Genomic DNA, 23,603 nt, shown 5'->3' on the forward strand with positions numbered 1-23,603 from the left:
AAAACCAACCAGCATACACACGCGCTGAAACATACTTGGACATCTCAAATTACAACTACGGAGTATATATGTTTCAGAAAAGACCAGCGCGCAGTAAGACTCGCTCCGGCAGCGCAACTACACGCGCGCAAACTGGAGTTCTATTATCAGTATCAGTGGAAGGAATAATCCGTGACGAGTAAGAGCTTGTCGGATTTTCTCAGGGACTCGCTTCTGCTCTACCTATCCATGAGACGGTCTAGCTAGCGAGGCTTGGGAATGGAGGGCGCGATCCTGAGGACGAGGCCGGGGAAGACGTCGTCGGGGTCGTGGACGTGCGGGTTGCGCTCCAGGATGTAGGGGTCGCCGCACCGGTCGCTGATGCCGTGCAGCGTCTCCCCCTCCGCCACCACGTACATCTCCTCGCACGGCCGCCACCGCGCCGACAGCGACGCGCCGCGCACCGTCTCCCCTTCCTCGCCGGTCGCGCACACCAGCAGCACCGCCGCCAGAGCCGACAGCGCGAGGCACCAGGACGCCGCGTCCGCCGCCGTTTCCAGCCGCGACCTCGGATGCTGCCTCGCCATGACGCGCGCGCGCGCGGTGGTGCCTGGCTTGGTGCGTGTATGGCGCTCTTGGGTGCTCTGATGACTTGGTGCTGCTGCTCTGTGCTCTGGTGAGTGCGCGTGCGCGTGCGAGTGCGAGACTGACGACTGTTTCGTTTCCGTTGGGCGGGCCGGGGCTTTATAGGAGCAGGCCGGGAGTGCGTGGGGCCATTGACGATAGGAGCGCAAGTATCCGTTGGAAGATGATGAAGTTCGAGACCTCTGCTGTGGTGCACAAACGGTAAGCTTAATCTAATCGACACATATCAGCTCAATTAGCAATGCTTAGTAGTACTTCTGATCTATTTTCCTGTAAGATTATGCAAGGGGAGCTTGTATCATCATATGGCGCGCACAAATGATTTATGTTTTCTCTTCTTTTTTGTACTATCGAGTTTTAAACGTCGACTCGCGATTACTTAAAAATGAATGCCATTTTAACTGGGAGTGATGTTTTGGCTCATGTGCGTAATCTGCTTCCTTTATTTTAAAATGTATCTTTGATCGTAAAATGTTAAAAAAATTCTCAACAAAAAATTCACATGTTCATCTTCATATGCTTTGTGCGCACAAAGTCTTTTCATGAAAAATTGACTTATCGTTTAGGCGTGTAAAAATGACAAATTTTGGTGCAAAAAATAAAGCTTTTTATGAGACATGTTTTATCTTTTTTTTACATCGATCACAAAAAATATCAATTTTTCGCGAAACTTTATGATGTACATGCGAATTACCAATTTTTGTGTTGGAAATTTTTGAGAATTGGAAACATGTTTTTAAGGTGGATGGAGCAGAATTGAACTTCGGATTCTAATTTCATTTTGTCGAATTTACTCTTTTTTGGGTGTTTACTTGAATTATTTCCTGGTGCAAGTGACTGGCATGAAAGGGAGTTTCTTGCGCGATTGCAGGAACACTTGCGCTCTGTAGAAAAAAACAGTGACCGGCTAGCTACCCTGCTCACAACGGCACCATCAGTGGGTTCAATAATGTTCCAAGTGGCGTTGCCTTGTCCAAGGAAATACGGGATGCTGAAGGGGCCCTTTTGCTACCAGTAGAGGAGGTCTCGCTCCTCAGAGCATCCCCATTCGTTTGCGCTCCCCACGTCCAGATCCGGCGAAATTTTCCTCCGGATTGGAGGAAGATTTGGCGTGGGGAGGCCCATTTTCCCAGCCGCGAGCCCAGGATGGATGCAAACGAATTCAGATAAAATAGGCGAATTCGTTCAAACATAAGCGAAATTTAATGATATTTAACATATGGAGGCGAGTTCGTACATAAATAGGCCGAATTCGTACATATATTTGAATTCGGCGATTGGCAAACTAATACTAAAACTAAAAGCGGCCTCCTACATGCCGAAATGGCGGTAGAAGGTCGTGTAGTCGCCGCCGTCGTCGTCGTCGCTGGAGCCGGCGTCGTCCTGGGGCGGCGGCGCCTCGTACCAGCGGCTCGTGCCACGGCAGCGTCGCCGGCGCGTGGAGGCGACGGCCGGTAGATGTCGTCGTCGCTGCTCTCCTCGAGCTTGATCACCTCCCTGGGCGCGGCGTTCCGCGAGGACGGCGGTGCGGCGGCGCGGGCGGCGAGTTGTCGCGCGGCGGCAGATCCAACATCCGCCGCTAACGCTCCGCCTCTGGCGCTCCCGGGCCGCGCTGGACCACTCCAGCGCGGCGTCGATGGGGAGGCTGTTGTCGGCGGGCACCAGGTCCTTCGGCGACACGGCGATCGCCTCCGCCACCGCGGCGTCCTCCGCGCGCTTCGCCTCCTCCTCGGCGAGCTGGTTGGCGGCGGCCGCGGCGGCCTCATTCTTCGCCGTCTTCCTCTTCCGCCCGCGTTGCGGCGAGGAGGGCTGGTCGCGGATGACGAGCGCGCCGCCGCTGCGCCTCTCGGTCGGCGGTGGGGACGCCGGCTCCTTCTTCACGGTGGCCGGAGACGGCCACTCCTTCTTGACGGTGGCCGGCGTCGACCCGCCGGGACCTAGACGCCGATCTCGAGCCCGACGACGAAGAGGACGGCGCCATCCTCCCTCGGTATCCGGGAACTACCGTGCCGGCGCGACACGGTAGCCGCCACCGGCGGCGGCATCCCCGAGGACAGGGAGTTCCGTCCTCGATGTGCGCGAGCACATTCTCGAGGGTGCGGTTGGGCGCGCTCCACCATCGGCGGCGGCCGGCGGCGTTGTTCCTTGCGGAGGAGGAGGAGGGCCGTCGTAGCGGCGAGTTCGCGTTCGTACCTTCGCCGGAAGAACGCGATCCACGCTTCGTGGTTGTCGGGGTCAAAGCGCGGATCCGTGCGCCGCTCGTCATCGAGAGTGACGCGCACCTCCTCGATCGCCGCCGAGTGCGCCGCCACCCGTTGGCGGCGGCGGGATCGGCACGCCGCTGCGCTCAGCCTCCAGCCTCCCGGCGCGCGGAAGTCCGGCGGCGCAGGGTAGCCCGCCGCGTGCAGGAGTCGCCCCTCCCATTGGTGGAGAGAGCGGCGGCCGAAGCCGTTGTTGGCCGCACCGTCGTTCGCCATTGCTGGTTCCTTCGAGTTCGGGGATGATTTGGGGGAAGACGAGCGAGGAGGTGAATGCGGGGCAGCCGGGGTAGTTCGGCGATAAATAGCGGTAGGCGCGCATGAAACCGAGGCGACGGCATTAACTCGCCGCGTGGAAGCTACGCGTCCGGCGAATGCTGACCGGCGGCAGGCTTTTACAGCGCGCGGAAGACGATGCGATGAGGACGACGATCGGTGTCTCTCGCCGACAAGTTGGGGCCACCAGATGCGCGGGAACGTTTCGCGCGCTTTCGTTTCGTCCGGAGTCCCCGAGCGCTCCCCGGGGGGGCCGGGGGTGGCGTGGGCTCGCCGGATGGATGAAGGGCCAAATCCGGACGAAAACGAGGAACCGGGGGCGCGACTGGGCCGAATTACGCCGTCCGGATGGAAAAAACGCTCGCCGGGGGCCTCGACGGGGGCACGAGTGGAGATGCTCTCAGAAACAGAGTCTCGACTCTCGATTACATACGCATCCACGGCACCACCAGGGCCATAGTTACCGAATACCGAACAAGCAGCTCATAAGCAAGATTTTCAGTTTTGTCATTTGACAATCATTCACACTGCGAAGGTGAAGCAAATTTATTTGAGAAGTTAGTTCATATAGCGATAATATAGCCAGTCATTATAGCGATAAGTATATAGCGGTGAGTGGAATCCCCTCCTGTTCATGACCGTGCACTGCCTGGCCTGGCCACCTCATGATGATATCGAGTACAGGATAAGAAGAAAGGGGTTCGGATCCCCTGGAGTTGGCGCTGGTTTCTGCCTACGCCAAATGGAACAAAAAATACCAATCATCTATGTGTACAACACAGTACATGTTTTTATTTTGTTTTTAGTGCACAAGGTTCTTTAAAATGTGCAACTACTCGGTTGAAGTCTCTTCTAATAATCTCTCTTGAAATAGGATTCATTCCTCTTTATAAACAATAAATTAGATGGCAACTTGACAACTGAAAAATTCAAAATTTTCATCCAAATCCTCCGTGAAAAAATGTGCGTCCATGGAGCCATTACGCCGTCCCACTCACGCCTAGACATGCAAGCTCCATAATTTTCCAATAATAAAGCCACCACATGGTTCGAACCGAACGTGATGTGTAGTAATGTCATGCAAGATAAACGGAAATGAAAAATACAAACATTATGAAACTAGTGAACTCTCATGGCTGAAAATGGGTTCATAAATGCAAGTGCACTTTGTTTACAAACATTGACAATCTAGTAGCTCTTGATCGACGGAAAAAGGACAAATGTTCAACAGCTCGAGATAAACAAAACTATTCCCCGAAAGCTGCAGAGAGTGAAGAATGAAATCACATAGAGTGATGCTTTGCTAGGCTACACAGGCATCGGTAGGCTATCATGAACTAGTTCTCGGTCGTCGCCACACCACAATAACAACGCTAGTTTCAGCAGTGTTGTTCGGGTTTGTAGATAGGGCATGCGTCATCCTCCTAGCCTCCTCCCCCAAGATTGATCGATCCGTACATACCTTAATGCAACACAATCACGGCGTGGAATAAAAGGAAGAGTAAACGGTGTACATATATAAACACAAAGATATTGTGCCGCAAAGTACAGTGCAACTGTCTCGTTTCTGTTTCTGGTGACCAGAGATGTAAATGGTATGGATATTTACCACCTGAATCCGCATCCATGTCTGTTTTTAATGATATGGTATGCAACTATATAAATCCGCTAGATATGGATGCAAATATGAATATTGGTAACATTTAAAAAATATAAATATTGGCCAAGCGGATATCTAACGGGTACGGCAGCGGATAAAATTTTGCTATTATACGGCGGGTGCAGATAATACGCTACTTTTGCAGACTTTTCGAGCTTCTATGAGCGTTGTTATTTTAATAGTAAGTATAAAGTATTAACAGGTTGTCAATTTGTTACCGAACTAGTCATGACAATGGTTCGATTTATATTCTAGAAGTTTCTAAAAAAATTGTCCCTATTCGTATACAACTGCTCTTAAGATAGTTATTGGGATATTTATGGTTCGGAATACTTACCAATATATTTAATTTTATTAAAAGAGAAAAGAAAACTCAGGCAGAAGTATACATGTACACCATAGAATTCAACAATTGTAAAAACTTAATTCAAGTAGGCATTTTTTCCTTTTATTTATTTTCACACATAAAGTATTTCCGTTTTAGTGTCTTGTTAAGGGGCATTATCTCAAAAAGAAAGAAAATAGTACTTTTAGCACAACTCTGGACTTGTATATATTTTCAATTGTATGCATTGTAACTATGTAACGGAAAAAATCGCGAAATTGTGGTGTGGTTAATAGTGGTAGGCAAGTAATATAAAACATATAATCATTAGTACCGCAATATCATAATGAATATAAAAGTGTAAAATGTTAGTATAATTATATTTACAATTAACACTAGTAGGAAAAGCCTCATCAGTGGCGCACCAAAAATGGATTCTGTGGCGCATGGGAGGTGCGCCACAGAAACGTCGCCACAAAATTAAGGTTTCTGTGGCGCACCTTCCCATGCGCCACAGAATTAAGGTTTCTGTGGCGCACGTGTTCTTAGGTGCGCCACAGAAAAGCGTGCGCCACAGAATTGGTTTTCAGTGCGCCACAGAATTTGCTTGTATTATACACGATTTTGTGCTGCCTGCTATACACATGCAGTTTATAGACAGCAATATACAGATATACAGGTTATATACAGCAACATTCAGATATAATATAAATATCATGTACATTGCACAGATATAACATAGACATCATCATCACATTACTTAGAGCCCGATCGAGATACATATATAGTGGCAATTAAGTGTCAAATGTTTTGCATACAACTCTTAATTCATACAAAATTCACAATTTTGAGATACAAAGTAGTCTTCATCCGGTTCCTCCTTTGCTCCCTCATCTCTACCCACCAGGCTCGCTTGCATCGGGGTCCTTCATCCAGTTCCTACTATGATGAAAATGAAAGAAAGTGAGACCAACAAGTCCGATGCACAAGAGAAATGGAATAAATGCCTCATACATTGTTGGTCAACACAAATATTAACATTCAGGGACGGTGTAAGTGAGACCAAGTCCGATGCACAAGAGATTGATATTTGTGCTATCTTACCAGGCTCACTTAAGTCGCCCCCGAGTGTACGGTGACCAAACATTTTAATCATCGGCATTTTGAAAATCTCAAAGCAAATGGAATGACAAAATGGAATAAGTGCCTCATACATTGTTGGTCAACACAAATACTATGGTCAGAAACCATAGTTGCAGTATACACCGCAGTATACACCGCAGTATACTTTGCAGAAGGGCCCCCTTTCCCCGGCCGCCGTTCCGTGAACGGGTGCTTGACGACACAACGACGCCGATCTGCCTCTCCGGCGCAGAACCACGGCAGTCTCTCGCCGTCCAGTGAACGAGTCCTTGATGCAAAGACCGTGCCGGCCTGCCCAGCATTATGCCGGGCCGTGTTGCGCGCAGAGCCGTGTGTCCCGCGCCCTGCACTGTTCGCCTTCTTGCCCGGTGAACCAATAGACTGATCGTTGGAATAAGGAAACCGATGATGGCCGGTCGCAAGATTAAATTGCGATCGGCCATCATCGGCTTCCTTATTCCAACGATTAGTCTATTCGTTCACCGGGCAAAAAGGCGAAGAGTGCAGGGCGCCTGAGACACGGCCTGAAGCACGGCAACAGGGGTCGGCATGATGCTAGGGAGGCTGACACCGTCTTTGCATTAAGGACTCGTTCACGTACTGAACGGCGAGAGAAGAAAAGTGGTGATGCACCGGAGAGGCAGGTCGGCGTTGTTGTCTCGTCAAAGACTCGTTCATGGAACGGCGGCCGGGGAAAGGGGGGCCCGTCTACAAAGTATATTGCGGCGTATAGGTGACCAAACATTCTAATCATCGGCACTAAAATGGAAGAAAGAGCCAAGTGGTATCTCAACTAGATATCATATGCCTCATACTTTGTTGGTCAAAAGAAATATTAATATTCCGGGATGGGGTCAGTGAGGCCAGGTAGAATGCACAAGAGATTGATATTTGTGTCATCGCACCAGGCTCACTGGCCCCACCCCAGAGTGTACAAGTGACCAAACAATTTAATCATCGGCACTCAAATGGAAGAAAGGCCAATGCAATTAAGAAGTAGCTAGTATGAACTAAATGGAATGCCTCATACTTTGTTGGTCGAAACAAATATTAACATCCAGGGATGGAGTAAGTGAGGCCAGGTAGGATGCACAAAATATTGATATTTGTGCCATCACACCAGGCTCACTTGCTCCACCCCCGAGTGTACGAGTGATCGACCAACCATCTAATCATCGGCAAGTACAAAAACACCAACAAACCAGCAACCATGGTGACATAAGTCAAGATGCTCAAACACACATAGCATGCATGGAGCAGATGCTCCAAAGGGATTATTCATCACTTGGTATATAGACCAAGTGATGCTGGCAAAAGAGAGGCCAATCAAGAACCAGTAAATCCAGTAAGTGTTAGATATGCCTAAACAAGCAACAACACATAGCATATCCCAGCTAACCAGATGAGACAAGTCTTGGTAGCCAACTGAATCACCTAGCACCACCTAGCCTTTTAAAACCATCAGAAACAGTCATTTTTCTTCAAAGGATACCACAGTGGCATTCATTTACATGATCCCCTACTGTGGATATCTCTATTTTCATCAAAGCCAACAAGAAAAGGATACCACAGTGGCATTTATTTACATGATTCCCTAATGTGAATATCTCTATAGTAGCATACCATAAGCTCACAAGAATCCATCAAGTAAATCTTCACAAGGATACCATAGTAGCATAGTAGCATACCATAAGCTCACAAGAATCCATCATTTTCTTCACAAGGATACCACAGTAGCATACCATAGTAGCATTTCATGCATTTAAATGAACCAGTAGCATCAAAACCAACCAAATGTCCAACTAGCAAGCAATACCAAGTGAGCAAATCTTCATTACCTTGTACAGGTTCAGACATGGATTTATTTCCAACAAAGGATGGAAATCAAATTAACATCATTGAATTAAATTGAATCATTACCATCACATGGTTCATCAATAACAAGTGGCAGTAAACCTCCACAAACAACAGGTACATATGATCCAGTAAGCCACACAGGCATAGCAAGTGATATAAGTTGACAATAACCACTAGCAATCCAGGCTCCAAATGGAACCTTTGGAGCAGATATATATAGAGCCAATATAGCATGTCACTGCTAGTAGCTGGTGTTCATATAGCATGTCCATTTAGTACCAAACATAGCACCAATTTAGTACCAAGCATAGCACCAATTTAGTACCAAGCATAGCACAAATTAATCAAGCAATATAGCAGCATCAGTAACAAGCATAGCACCAATTAATCAACTATAGCTCCATCAGTAACAAGCATAGCACCAATTAATCAAGCAATAGCAGCGTGACCTGCACATGACACTTCACTAAAGCCAAAGCTTCAGTAAAGCACTTTATCAAGGCTTTCATGCAGTGCTTGACAGGCAACAACTGCAAGCAATGGGATCATAATTCAATCCATGTGCACATACCAGATAAATGGCATCAATGGGATCATAATTCAATCCATGTAATTAGCCAAGTTATACAGAATAAGAAAAGGGGAGCACAACAGCATTTCATCGAGCACAACAAAGAGCAGAAAATCACAAAGAAGCATTTCATCGAGCACTTTGTGCTCGCGCGGGAGAGGAAGAGGGGAGGGGAGGGAGCTCACCGACGACGGCAGTTGTGGAGGAGCTCACCGACGACGACGGCAGGGGTGGAGGTCGCGGCGGCTCCTCCACCTTGACGCGGCGGCGGCTCCTCCACCTTGACGCCGCGCCGGCCCCTCCTCCTCCACGCCGCAGCGGCTTGTGCTGCTGGTGGCGGGGATGGGTGGAGCGTGGCGGCATGCGGCCCTCGCGGAGGAAGGCGGCGGCGACGGCAGCACTCGCCATGGAAGGCGGCGGCGCGGGGAGAGGGGGAGAGAGTGGTATACGGGCGAGGGAGGGCTACGGCCATGATATAGGACACGTTATTTCTGTGGCGCACCGAGGCCAGTGCGCCACAGAACACGTCATTTCTGTGGCGCACCTAAGCCAGTGCGCCACAGAAAACGTTATTTCTGTGGCGCACCAAGTGCAGTGCGCCGTAGAAAAAGTGAAACCAATGATTGGGCGTGACAGGGTGTGGGCCCCACAAATTTTTGTGGCGCAGTGTTCCATGGTGCGCCACAAAATTAAGCTATTTCTGTGGCGCACCTTGCCTGGTGCGCCACAAAATAATTTTCTGTGGCGCATTTTTAACGGTGCGCTACAGAACTAAGCTTCGCCTATAAGGGTTTTCCTACTAGTGTAACCGGTTGTTCTCTTTGTTGATTGGAAGCGTAAGTCGACTGTTTTGTCCACTATTTGTAGAACGCCTTGGGGATAATATACAATGCTTAAGGTCTTTGAGCCAATCTTATAGCCAATCTTATACCGATTTGTGATTAAGGAGTTGGTGTATAACAAGCATTGGGATATATTGGCGACACAATATCTTTACCTTTGGAGCCTTTTGGACATATTGTATTCTACTGTATTGAGTTTACAAATCGCCTTATTAAAAGTTTGTACACATAAATTGTTTTTGACATGGGGTCTATGAAACTAGTGAACTCTCACCGATATAAGGGAGGAAGATCATTCTTTAAGTTGATTCCAAATCAGTGGTTGAGCTTATTGAGAAGGGTTTTGATGAGTCAAAGCCAAACGCATCCATAGTATAGAGTATCCGCGTGAGAATGAACGATGAGTCGGCCTCGAGCACGGTGGAAACCCTACCCATTATCCGATGGGGCGGTGGCGGCACAGTGTCGTTCCCTTATTAGAACCCTTGCTTTGGTTTTTTGGAGTCATCGTTGCATCTATGGGGTTGATGTTTGGTCAACGCTTGGACCGTGAGCTTCCAGGGCGCAATGGTTGTTGGTCAAAGCATTCTTCGATTTGTAAATCTGGTGTGCGTTTGTATTGTGGCAGCCATTGTTGGCGTTGTGCCATCCATCACGGAGCAGAGTTGTAGCCTTCTCAACCTTATACCAACTGTCTTTGGACTTTCTTCTACGTATATGTTTAATACACGACCCGTGGTGTATTCTCAAAAAAGAAAAAAAAGAAAAAGCATTTCCTAAGCCAAACTATCTGGGATGCATCCAAGTATCCAACATACCTGCTAGAAAGAAGAGTCTCCGTTTGAGACGTCAACATCGCTTCACCTATTCTTGCAAAAGACACGTCACTGTATCAGCGTCTGTGCTAAAAGAAAGAAAAGATGTCAGCATCAAACTGGTAACAATAATCTCCACATCCGAAAAGTATCAACGGGGGCAACGGACCAGAAAACTGTAAACAAGAACATCTTCTTGATGAAAAACAGTTGAGTACTTAGTGTGCTCGCTAACCATCGATGTTGACATGACAAGATCGCGCTAATGGTCGGTCATTGGCGGCTCGTATACTAATCCAACGTCAACGGCTAACGTGAGAGTCTACTACTCATCGCGGTTTCTTAATTAGAGACAACAACAATCAGGGCAGGGTATTGTACGGTGCGACGCGACGTCCACGTACGGCCGTGATCGGACGGCGCAGCGCGGCCGGCCGGTGCGACGGAGACCATCGGATGGCTGGCGAAAGGAGGTGGGGTCTCGGCTCTTCCCACGTCGTGAAGCGCCGTGCGCTCACGCGGATGGGCCCCCGCGTTTTGGGCGATTAGAAAAACCAGGATAATCACCGAAAGTCTTTTGGTCTGTTGCTCTCAGCTGTATTTGCAGATTGAACGCGCCATGTTTCCTGATATTAACATATTAACCCTTGTCGTCTCACCTTGTGGTACATGATTGATTTGTTCTTGTCGGGATGCATCGTGGGTACGTTTGGATTCTGGTCAATGTATGCTTTATTTCTTTCTCAAATGCATCTAACCAGTATACAAGAAAATTTGGGTTCAGGCAAAACACACTACCTTGCTTGATGCTTCTCACAAATTGTTTGGAAAAAAATGTCTTGGTTACTCACAAATCCAAGGTACACGCTTTAGTTTTGGCTATAGAACAAAACCATGTGATAAATGATGGAAACTACCCTTAGAATATGAACAAACTCGGATGAAACATCACCAGTCAAACTTTTACTCTTGATTTTCCTATTTTAATTACTTTGTCAGTTTTACAACAAAAAAAACTTGGTGTTGTAAACAATGTTCTTCTACTGCAAAAAGGTGCTATCTTCTTAGTTGACTCAGTGTTATTCCACCTTATAAACTAAATTTGTTATCTACTACATTATTTTTCATATGATTTCCCTCCGTTTTCATGCTAATTGAAGATTTAAGTGGCTTCAAATGTTTCCGTACGAAACGAATCCCAAGATCATTCCAACGAGGAGTAAATACCACACCAACACTTAATTAAGGGTAAACCGAGGGGGTATAAAAGATGTTCACTCTATTGTGACATTTAGTTCATTTGGTTTGAAAATAGAATATGGTGTTTGTGGTCATAGTTTACACACAAATATTAAATCTTGCACAAATGTTTGACACACCGAAGAACGTAGATTGATCAATATGACTAAACACCTTTCGAATTCCTAGACTCCCAAACCTTCCAAAGGATGATTAGGAGGATGGATGGCCAAACTGAATGCTATCTAACTTTGTGAAAAACACGACATGAGAAAAGAGGTGTTCTCAGTGTTCCACGGTAAGGTCACAACGCGGAACATGCATCGGCGCTAATAATATTATGACTTGCAACTTTGATACCATTATGTAGAATGTCATACATAGATGGTTGTTGATGAAGGTGGTGTTTGTGGAGGGCTCGAAAGGCACTAGCATGCGGCCAATGCCGCTCGCCAAGTTTATTGTACAGTGCATTTTACTCCTCCTCCTCCTCCTCCTCCTCCTCCTCCTCTCTCTCTCTCTGGTTCTCTAAGGTGGATCATCCTTTTAGCGAAAACCAATGCCAGTAGCGAGACATCTTAGGCGACTTGATCAACCCTAAAACTCTACACACCCAATATACTAGGTGAGGGTCTCTTTATATTAAATGGGATTTTGGAGGATCCCAACCCATAGAAAAATTTCACATGGAGGCCAGCCATTTGGATCATAGTATTGGTGTGACCAAATTACAGTTGAATTCGTTCATATGCCCTCCATTCTCAAGATAGAGCTTATGTCGCATTTTATTCTATTTGCGAGAGAAGCAAAATGCACATGCACTATTCATCTATTTTCTTTCCTACTTTTGGATTTTAAAATTATGTAGAAATTTGAACACATATCTTCTCAATCTTGGTTTCCATATTCCTACATTTTAAAAAGATCATGCATCCAGATAGTACTCCGTAGTACTTGTTGTTCCGAAGCCGCCGCCTCCAGAGAAAACCCTAGCCTCCTCCACCTCAACGTCCTCCATAGATTGGTTCCCCCCTCCTCCGACCGGCCTCACCGGCGTCGGGAGGAGTGGGGAACCCGATCTATGCGCGGAGTTTTCAATAAAAAAAGTCTTTTTTAGTAGTCTATGTTAGGGTTTTGGTAGCCGTTCTTGTTGGTTTCCCCTCAGTGGAGATGACATCGTTTGCACTAAGTGATCTTCGGCCTTTCGTTCGACGACGAGATCTCCTTCCCGACGTCAATGGTGGTGCTGAAAGACTACAATTATCTAGGTACGGGTGTTCAGATCTTGCTTCCCCTGATCGATTTTAGATCTTTTCTCATGGTTGCCACGAGGAGGATTATCCTTGTAGTTTTCGTCCCGGTTGCTACGTCCTCGACAATGGTGATTCCCACTCTCGGCTCTCCATCCAAAGCTGACCAGTTTCTAATTCCCTGGCATACTGGTGTTGGTACTCTTGCCGACGTTGGTTGAATACTTTAATGGTAGTGCGCGTGTACGCAACCTTGGCATTGCGACTCAAATTAAAATTATGGGAGAACATTCGTTGGTATTTACAGGTCTATGGTTTGTTATGTATTTTTGGATGTCTTTCGAAAGTACAAGATTGTATCTTGGAAGAAGAAAGAGTTTGAAGACCTCGAAGGATTTGCTAGTATCTTGTAGACTTCATTTTGTAATCGTTAGAGACAGGCCTGTATCTCTACCATGTACTATTTGTTATTATTATATGTGGTATTGATTGTCAAGAAAGTAGTGTACTTGGTGTTCCCAAACAAAACCAGCCGAAGTACAATATCCTCTTCAACATGCTCAAGAAAGATAGGTGCAGGTGAATACAAGAAAACACGAGGTGCTCCGTGGCCCTATCTGGATCCGTGACAGTCAGTGCAGGTTTATTTTACTCTCAGCCCCTCCCTCGCCATCCCCGTGGGGTCGTGGCCCATCCCTGACAGACATTGACAACCAATGCGATGCGAGCGGCGCACGCACGTCCATCCAGAGAGAGAGATACTCCAGAATGAATAAAAGCTGTTGCTATCGTCTACCGTGCGCTCCCGTCTCATCGTCCTCCCTGTCGATTTGCTCCCCCCAAACACGCGGAGCCCAAACAGAAAACCAATCACACGCTCGCTCGCACCTTCTTCCTCCCACGACTCCTCCTCCTACCCTCGCAGGCTATGTACGGATCTCCGCTCTCCCAGCAGGTAGGTAGGTAGGTAGCTGCTGCCGCCTTAGTTCCGCCCGCCGAATTCGGAGCCGCGCCGGCGGTGGGCGAGGGGTGATGGGGCGAGGCAGGAGGGCTTCTCTGCTGCTGCTGCTTCTTGGTCTACTGGCCGCGGCCTTCGCTGCCGCGGCGGCGGAGGAGGGCGACGCCGATCCGCTCTACAGGTGGGTGCTACTACTCCTACCAGCTCCTCTCCCCCCACGAGATTCCCTCCGCGCGCTATTTCCTCGCTGGCAGTTGGGGCGGTTCCTGTTAGTTGCACGCAGCTCCATCTCCGATTTTCAGCACTGTACTACACGATATTGCTTGTTTAATTAACATTGGTAGTACTAGTACGGTACGGTGATTTTCTGGGGGAAACTGTAGCTCGAACTACTTGTAGTAATCATGTTGTAATTGGGACTGCGATTTGCATGGCCCGTACCTCTCCTGTTGAACTAAGTCGACTGTCAGCTCGAGAGGAGGACGAGGAGGAGGATAAAACCGTCGGGGGCATTTGGGATGGATTTCGGGCGCCGTGTATACTATTGCGCATATGGCGTTGTCGGCTCAAGCCCTGCCAAAGTTTGCGTCATGGATCTGTACTGACTTGCTCTGAACCTCTCCCTCGTCCATCCCTATTTGGAGAAACACTGGATTGCGGCTGCGCGACTTTTAGATTTCGAATTCGATGTTGCCTAACGAAATTGAGATTGAGGCTCGTTGGCCTGTCTTTTGTTAGCAACTTAGAGTCTGTTCCTAGTCCCTGTTTGGAGGGACATTAGCTTGTAGTATTCAGATTTTGAATTCAGCAGTATCCGACAGAACCTGAGGAGATACGCGGATGGATGGAGGCTCCCGGGTGAACTTTGCGCTGTCTTTATCAGCATTCTGAATTTCGGTTTGCAATGCCATGAGGGGTGGGCGTAAGGCTTGACCCAGAAACCAACCGGCAGGCGAGTTGCTCACGTTTTCCTTTCCTCTTACCAGATCCTGCGTGGAGGAATGCCAAAGGACCGGCGCCCTCAAAGAGGACTCCATCATCAAACACTGCATTGTGCCCACTGACGATCAGCCTGCCGACAAATCCTGGTACGCGCACGAGCCGTTGTACTTGCAGTGGAAGGAGTGGAACTGCAACAGCGAATGCCGGTACCACTGCATGATGGAGAGGGAGGAGGAACGGGAAGAGCTTAACCTAGGGCCGGTCAAGTATCACGGCAAATGGCCTCTGAAACGTGCATCCGTGTTTCAGGTAGCTAGTTGGAGCACATAATCAGTTTAGCTGCAGCATTTTAACGTCTCGTTTCCGCTTACTCACACAACTGCTGCTGTTTCATTTGCAGGAACCTTTTTCGGCAGCTCTATCTGCTCTGACTCTTCTTGTGCAGTTCAATGGATGGCTATCGTTTTTCCTCTTGCTTTCATACAAGCTGCCTCTTAGACCTGAAACTCAAGCGACGTACTATGAATATACTGGTCTGTGGCACATTTACGGACTCTTGGCCATGAATTCGTGGTTCTGGAGTGCCATATATCACAGCTGGTAGGTCCAGTCCACCAAATGAAAAAACAAAATTCAGATGGTTTTTGGTCAGTAGTTAGTTAATCCTGTTCATCTACCTGTTGCAGTGATACCGCTTGGACAGAAAAGCTATATTTCTCATCAACTGCTGCCTTCCTGGGCTACTCCCTAATTTTGGCTATACTGCGAACTTCAAGTTTAAGGGATGAAGCTTCACGGGTGATGGTTGCAGCTCCAGTTCTGGCTTTTGTGACCACCCACATCTTGTACCTGAACTTCTACGACCTTAACAAAGGTAACCTTCACACGGAAGCTAGTTTCTCACAGTTTCAAAATTCCTTGTTTCGCTTATGCATGACAATGAGGCGAGAAAAGCCTGGAAATTAAATGCTTAGCCTTATAAACTATGCAGGCCTGGCATTTAAATTCCTTGTTTCTGCTGCTAAAATTCTGAGATTGGTATTTCCGGGCGGTAATCCTGAAAATTAAATGCTTAGCCTTATAAACTATGCAGGCCTGAACACGAAAGTTTGTACTGTTATTAGCATTGCTCAGCTCCTCGTGTGGGCATTGTGGGCTGCTATGACAAGGCATCCTTCACGGCTGAAGATCATCTTTGTTGCTCTTGGGGGTATCCTCTCAGTATTCCTGGAAGCCCAAGACGTCCCTCCACGTTGGGGGTATGTAGATGGTCATGCAATCTGCCTTGCCATGGCTATCCCCATGTCGTACCTCTGGTGGAGCTTCGCCAAGGAAGATGCTGAGATGCGCACGACGGCAATCATGAAGAAGAAACGATGACAAGGTTTGGCAGCGCAGATATCAACTGGGGGTGGTTTAATCTGTGAAAACTTTTCTGCACTCAGCTTTATGTAAAGATGGGTTTTTTTTCATGTAAATTTAGGTGATTTTATATGTGAATTACTGTTTTTTCCATGCTACTTTTTGCCTCGGTCCACGAGGTTTACATGGTTTGAAACTTACTGATAGCCTCTTGTATTCTCTTATTTATAAGCCAATGGAATATTTGATAGGTTTGTGTTGTTCATCTGTTTTAGCTGATATAGCTGTTTTGATATTTTATGGATAATATCTTGACATGATCTTTGCGGAGGCGTGTGATTGCCTAGAGGTGTAAACATACTCTTTTGCTAACGTGTGTGACTGCTTAGAGATGTTATTAAACAAGGCTCAGCAGAACTTTCTTGCATGGGTTGAATCAACGAATTGATACTCTTCTTATTTTTGCCTGACGAGCCTTGCATAGTGACATGTACAGAGCTGTGACTTCAGCTTGCAACGTAAAACTATTATGCCTAGAAGAGAACTACCCAAGAAAATTAAACCATCCAAAGTCAACCTCATTTTTGTGATTAAACAGGGACTTACATTACCATCACTCTAGCAGAAGGGATCACATCCTCATTGTCAAAACAAGAAGTGTCAATCAGGCAATCGTTGATTCAGCAAGCCATCCAATAATTGGCTCGAGCATACTTTGCAAGTTCATGGCTCATCGATTTTTTGTTCAGCAAATATTTGAAAAAACTAAATCCCTATCTCCATGAGCCAGCAGTTTCACATCCTGTATCAGGAGAGTATACAATGAGCAATCGCAGTTCTTGCAACCCGATGAAGCAATGGGTTAAAATATCGACTGCAAACCACCAAATGCTCAATGATAAACAAACACACGGGAATATTTACTTTGAACAAATAGAGACCAAGATGGTAATCTATTTAGCATTCCTGAGTACACCTCCAACACACCAGATCCGAATTATCCAGCTGAATGACAAAAATGCCAAAGCCACAACGTTCACGAAAGGAATGAAATGAGCAGCCCAGCTCATACATATGTCAACCAATGCAACATCAAATAAATAGCCAGCTCATTGTACCACCTCGATGTCCTTGAAGTACTCATGCTCCAGAGCCTGCCTAGCTGTGATCCTTTTGCTTGGCTCGAACCGAAGCATTTTCTGCAAGTGAAAAGAAGGACTTCAATACAGTTACAGTATGTGGTGTCATGTTCATGATCATAGACGGGTGTGTCTTTGACTTACGGAGAGAAGGTCCAAGCCAAGAGATCCAAGATTGGGGACAACAGTGGCCAGCTCCTGGAGATTAGTGAAGATTCCAGTCAAGGAATATCAGTGACATGATACATATGGCACTGCCTAATGAAAAGTTTAAGCTGTGGTCTCACACCTCTGCCTGCCACTTGGGGAAAGCAGACTTATAGTCAGGCAAGGAGCTCACTCCTGGCCAAGTTTGTTCTGTTGGAGTGCCAAGTACCCTTCATTGAATAACCAGAACATAACACGTACATCAGATACAGTAGACAAGAAGAGCTCTTAACAGATGAGAAATCAGGGAGAGAATCGAACCTGAATATCTTAAATAATTCATCAATCTCAGAATCGCCAGGAAACAGCGGCTTCTGGTTCACCATTTCTGCAAAGATACAGCCCACTGACCACACATCAACTGGTGTGGAATACTGCCTCGCTCCAAGAAGAATTTCTGGAGCTCTGTACCATAATGTTACTACCTGAAAAATACTTCCCATAGACATGCCTTGTGAGTTGATGTGACATGGTGTTGGATCGATAGAAGAACAATGAGCTTGTTTAGATGCAAAATCATATGTAGTACATACTAAGATGCAAAATTGTATGCTAAGATCCTGCCAAAAGGCGACGTGGTACTGGAACAGTTCTCAAGGCACTTGTAAACGAGTAATAGAAGAAAAATACCTCATGAGTAAATGTACGGACAGGGATTCCAAATGCCCTGGCTAAACCAAAGTCTGCAAGCTTCAGTGCGTTAGTACGCCGATCTATCAATAAATTCTGAGGTTTCAAATCTCGATGAAGAACTCTATGAGAATGACAATAAGCAACGCCGCGGAGTATCTGATAGAGATATGACTGGAGAAAGAAGAAAACAGTCACATACTCACATACCAAGATGCAACCAGAAGCATTTTGAGTCAAGACAAATATGCTAGGAATGAAGGCATAAAGACAGTAAAATAGAATATAATGCTTGCATTCATGCTATCTTTATTGCTCTTTGTATACCAGTACAAGCAACTTGATAAAAAACAATGTTGCATGAATTTCATGTTTATATATACAGTTAGGTTGATCAAAAAATATATTGCCACAATTCATACTGTAAGCAAACTCTAACATGACCTGCAGAACTATATGCCAAGGAACAGGTATACTAATCAGCAATCAGAAAATAATAGCATGTAAAGAAATGCACCAACTAATTTGACCCAAAAGACCACAGCCCATGGCTGTCAGAAGTGGTAGTTGAAGGAAACAGTGCCAGCTCTGTGTGCAGTAAATAGTTGCACAAAGACAACAAACATGACAGAAACGGTGACCACATGGGGATCATACAGCACTGGGGTGATGGTGGTGGTACCACACAGCCAATCATTTACAACAAAGCTACCACTAACAGTGAAGCCATGTTTTATTTACAGCCTACAGGAGTTACTGTAGAGCAAAGAGTGTTGTACAGTGGATCTAATCTGAGGAGATGGCTGGCCAAGATGGGGTTTGGTACTAGAGCCCAAGGCAGTCTTAAAAGGCAATACTGGTTGATTGTCCATGTAGTGTACTCGCGTTACTGAGAGTCATCTACTAACATTATTAAAACAGGGTTCAAAGAACTCCAACGTTTGCTTTGAGATGTCCTCCACATTGAGCAGATAAAATAGAGAAATATTAGATCATTTATTTCGCCAGGGCAAGTTTATAAAGGAGAAGAATCAGATAAACACTGAAACGTTTACATTTCTAAAGAACTACAACTACATTTACAAATATAAACATTGCATCTGTATAGCAAATACAACACTGTATTCATACTGCAATTTTAGCATCTGCCGCGACAGGAATTCAGCTAGTTTTAGTCTAAGGAAAGTCTAATCTTAGCACAACAACGCACTTACATGGCATCTCTAAAGTAAACAGACAATTACAACCACATTTACGAACATAAACATTGCATATGTATAGCAAACATAACTGTTTTCAAACTATACATTTGAGCATCTGTCACGATTGGAATTCAGCTAGTTTTGGACTAAGAAAAGTCTAATGTTAGCACAACAACGTACTTACATGGCATCTCTAAAGTAAACAGACATATATGTCGAAACATCACATGTCCATATATCATAATGGCATTCAGGTGCAACAAGTTGTCAAGTTCAACAGTGAACAGGTGCACAGGGCAATACAGACATGGGTACTTTTCCCCAACTGTGCATACTCGTTTACGCAAAGTGTGGCCCTAGTGAACAAAAAAATGGGCACTGTCCTGCCAAATAAACCACAGTGACAGAAGAAGACGGATGATACGCCATATATGGAGCGCACGAGACGTAATGTGGGTTCCGCTTTGGTCTTGTGCTTAATCAATCAATCTACAGCATATGGGAGCTAAAAAAAAATTCCACGAAATGAGAAGGCACTGGACTGAAACTGTGGTCTACTACAAGTCTACAACCAGGTGCCTATTCCTTAGTAACATTACTTATCCTGCTCAACACTAAGCATTGGTTCTGTCACAAGCTCTTCCTAACACTACTGTATGACATGTACGGAACCATTGACAAGGACAGGGTCAAGCGAGTGCTTCACGGTCCAACTATACATGGAAAGCAGTAGAAGCAAGTTCACAGCGGCACACATGACTATCTGCTCACCTTGATCAAAGCAGGGCTCTTGGCGAACTCTGGAGAAGAGTCCATGAACTTCTTGAGGTCCAGATCCAGGTACTCGAAGACGAGCCATATGCGCTTCTCGCTGTGGATGACATCGTGTAGCCTGGAAGCAAAGAAAGAATGAGTAGAGCTCCTCAGCATAGCAGCACCGCAAACCGCCCCATCCTCACCACAAATGCAACGACATTAGTGATGCTACTACATTAACATGGCGCCATCAAAATCAAGCGTGGTTACTGTTGCATAAACGCAGAGGCCGACTTAATGCCCGTTTCAGTCACTCAATCAATCCGAGCTAGTTCACCCAATCGATAGATGCTAAATCCTAAATCCGGGGTCAAGTAAGGGGCAAAGTCAATGCTGTCCGATAAACAGGGGGGGAAGGGGGGGAGGGGAGTGGGCGTGCTCACTTGACGATGTTGCCGTGCTGCATCTCCTTGAGCAGCGAGATCTCGCGGATGGCGGTGGAGGGGACGCCCTCGTCCTCCTGCTCGAGGCGGATCTTCTTGAGCGCGATGGTCTCGTTGGTGAGCCTGTCCCGCGCCCTGTACACCACCCCGTACGTGCCCTCCCCGATCTTCTCCTCCTTCTCGTACTGCGCACGCACGCGCGCAAACACACAGTTGAGAAGAGTGAGACGAGGAAATCGAATCGGAGTACCAGGAACCCCTCGTATCGGAATGGAAGCAGATCGCTCCGTGCCGCGCCGGTTACCTGGTCCATCGGCGTCCAATGCGCGACGGCGGCGGCGGCGAACGGTGGTGGCGGCGGAATGGACGAGCGGGTGAGGGGGGAGGGGGAGGAGGCGAGGGGGAAGGGGATCAAGAGCGGGGACGAGCGAGAGCGGCGGGCAAAGCTGCTGCCGCCATTGGGGTTTGGGTCCTGGGCTGCTGCTCCTCCTCTCTCTCTGGTCTTGTAAATATTGGTGTTGCAGGCAGGTCCTCCTCCTTTATCAGCCGTTTGACCGAGGCTTTTCTCCCCCAGTCCACCCTCATTGGTTGCCTTTTTCTGGGTTTCTTAATTTCTTGGGTGCTATGGGTGGTTCTTTTAGGGTTTCTTCTATTCATTTATTTATTGTTCAAATAGATTTAGTGAGGCTATTATCTATTCTAGAATATCGAATTGCTAAAACTATGCCTCTAAAAGATTGCAGAAACTTGGCGGTATCTGAGCAATGTCATCCATTACTCGTCGGCACTCTCTTTCGTGTTGTACGTTATAGTTAAGATGTACCCAGTCAAATTCGCAAAAACAAAAATGTACCTGATCACATTATAATGTCATGTTGTGGGCCTCGACATTATCGACGGAGCACCGAAATTTTGCCCAACTCAATTGCGACGGACTTATAATTGTATTGGACTAGGCAATTTTAGTGGGTATAGTCTTGCTTGGAGGATACTGGGCCCTATGCTATCTTAATGACCATCTAGAACACATTATATAGAATTTCTAGTTCTTTATAAAAAAAGACTACCTAGTTTTCTAAACCAATCTATACCTGCTTCTTCGTATTTTGCAAGGGATATTCTTCGTCTTCTTCATTGATGACATGACACTAGAGGGGCAGCATCAACAATTTCATTGTTTCAAGATGAGGTCTACTTCACAATGATCTCACATAAAAACATTTTTTATTATTATGCATATATAGTTGGTATAGATCTCCGTAGAATGATGATTAACATTGCCGAGAAGATGCTAGACAACCAGCAAAATGTATATGTGGAGAGCTTATCCTAGAAAGGTAACTTTGGCAACAATGCACCTACAGGGACGGAGCCAGGAATATAGTTTGGAGGGGGCCAATTGAACAAAAATTTGCTTGGAGGGGCCCAGATAGGCAAATACTCACAAATTAAAGGATCAATTCGCATACATTTTAGGAGGTCTTTCAGCAAAAAATTTAGCATAGGGGGGTCCATGGCCCCAACTGGCACCCCCTGGCTCCGTCCCTGAGTGCAGAGCCATTTCTTTCAAACCTAATTTGCAGTGGTTTTATTCTTAAATAAAAGGCTTTCGCCTGGCATTGTAAGTTAAGGAATGCTCTTAACGGGCCAACGGCGTAGTGGTTTGTTTATTTCTCATGCAAATAATAAACTGATTCCTAAGTCTGAGTTAAGAACCATTAATCAACATATACGAATATTGGATGAGAAATAAGTAATCTAAGTTGAATGTGGCCGGAATTGCCACTCCCAAATAATTCGTAAAGCATGTGAAAACAAATTGAGAGCTACTCCCTTCGTTCTAAACTGATGAAACCACGACAATGATTATGAGAAGGGGGAGGACTATAGAACAAATAGATTAGGTAGGTTTCCTCGTCGCCAAAACACCTTTGGTTTGGAAAACGTTGAGAAGGATGTGAAACCAAAAATTGAGTGGACAAGGACGGGACGACAAGTAGGTCGCGCGGCCAGGCCACACAAAGTGGCATGTGTTGGGCGAGGACTGACTTCCATGTACAAAACAGTCTTTGTTAAGTTCGTCGGGCTATGGACCTATGGTTGATCTCGATCAGCACGACGATCGGACGCACTAGCCAATGAGTGGATTGATCGTGCTTGAACCGCGCGCTTTGCACTACGAACGTACTCAGTCGAAGTACACGTACAGTACGTCAGGTGTGGTGTCCATCATCGATACTCGCTGTGTCTCAACAAGGTGCACGACACCATCACCGGCACCGCACCGTGGGAGCGAGCGGGCGAGCTTTACGCGCATGGACACAAAGACGTCTTGGAACGACGGGAAAGGGACGCCGCGCTTTGCCGGCTGCCGTGGACGAGTGCGATCGCGGGCACCGAGGACGGAGCACGCATCGGCTGCCAAAGATCGGGCCTCGGGGCGGACGCGCGCCTTATCCGTTTGGAAGACAGCAGCGACTCGATCGCGTTCGCCGCCTCTCAAGTCTGATCTGTCAAGTGCGGCGCGCGCCGGCCGGCCGCCGGACTGCCGTGCAACGGTGCAAGCGGACACCGATCAAGGAGCCCAGTGTACGCCGGCGAGGTGGTGGCACGGCAAGTCGGCAGGATGAGACGGCGGCCGGGTCATCGCGTGAAAAGACGAGGCTGGCACTGCGCTGCATTCGGCATGTGACGGCCATGAAGGCGGGAGCAAATCGATTGGCGCCTCTCGCGCTGCGCTGCAGGCAGGCGGCGTAAAGCTGGGCGGCCTCGGCCCCTCGAAGTAAACAGCACGAGGGCGGCAGAGCCAAAAGCTTCTCTTCTCCCTGCATGCACCTCCTCCGCTTTGCATGCCTGGCCCCCTCCCGCGCAGTCGGGTCTTGTCGTGCGCGCAGGTCGATGCAGGTTCCACTCTCTGGTTGTTGCCCGCCATTAGTGTGCCGACTGCCCAGTGAAGCAGTCGAGGCCACACCGTCGGCACGCTGCGGAATGGGCCTGCTCCGCCTCGTGGCAATGCGTGGCGCCACACAAGTGCTGTTCATGTCCTTCACGGCCGGGGTGACATGCTTGCTACCTACTCCATCCTTCGTGCTGCAGCTACTCCT

The 23,603-nt window shown here is 47.1% G+C and overlaps 3 protein-coding genes across 3 annotated transcripts; 1 reads left to right on the forward strand and 2 right to left on the reverse strand.

The window, feature by feature from the left end:
* On the reverse strand, positions 1 to 572 carry LOC127297353 (uncharacterized). The gene has a single exon (XM_051327664.1). The coding sequence runs from the start codon at positions 564 to 566 to the stop codon at positions 243 to 245; it is 324 nt and encodes a 107-aa protein (XP_051183624.1). The 5' UTR covers positions 567 to 572; the 3' UTR covers positions 1 to 242.
* Positions 573 to 13,805: 13,233 nt separating this feature from the next.
* Positions 13,806 to 16,387, forward strand: LOC127297354 (uncharacterized). The gene is made up of 5 exons (XM_051327665.2): positions 13,806 to 13,999; positions 14,805 to 15,069; positions 15,161 to 15,360; positions 15,447 to 15,634; positions 15,854 to 16,387. Exons 1-5 carry the CDS (start codon positions 13,893 to 13,895, stop codon positions 16,138 to 16,140), a joined length of 1,047 nt encoding a protein of 348 aa, XP_051183625.1. The 5' UTR covers positions 13,806 to 13,892; the 3' UTR covers positions 16,141 to 16,387.
* A 634-nt stretch (positions 16,388 to 17,021) lies between these two features.
* Positions 17,022 to 21,064, reverse strand: LOC127297355 (cyclin-dependent kinase A-1). Its single transcript, XM_051327666.1, has 8 exons — positions 20,804 to 21,064; positions 20,500 to 20,684; positions 20,072 to 20,192; positions 18,099 to 18,272; positions 17,730 to 17,893; positions 17,551 to 17,638; positions 17,406 to 17,459; positions 17,022 to 17,321 (listed from the first exon to the last, which is right to left on the reverse strand). The coding sequence occupies exons 1-8, from the start codon at positions 20,810 to 20,812 to the stop codon at positions 17,232 to 17,234; spliced, it is 885 nt and encodes a 294-aa protein (XP_051183626.1). The 5' UTR covers positions 20,813 to 21,064; the 3' UTR covers positions 17,022 to 17,231.
* Positions 21,065 to 23,603: the final 2,539 nt, after the last annotated feature.

Source organism: Lolium perenne, chromosome 4, assembly GCF_019359855.2.
Source record: "Lolium perenne isolate Kyuss_39 chromosome 4, Kyuss_2.0, whole genome shotgun sequence".
Taxonomy (NCBI): Eukaryota; Viridiplantae; Streptophyta; class Magnoliopsida; order Poales; family Poaceae; genus Lolium; species Lolium perenne.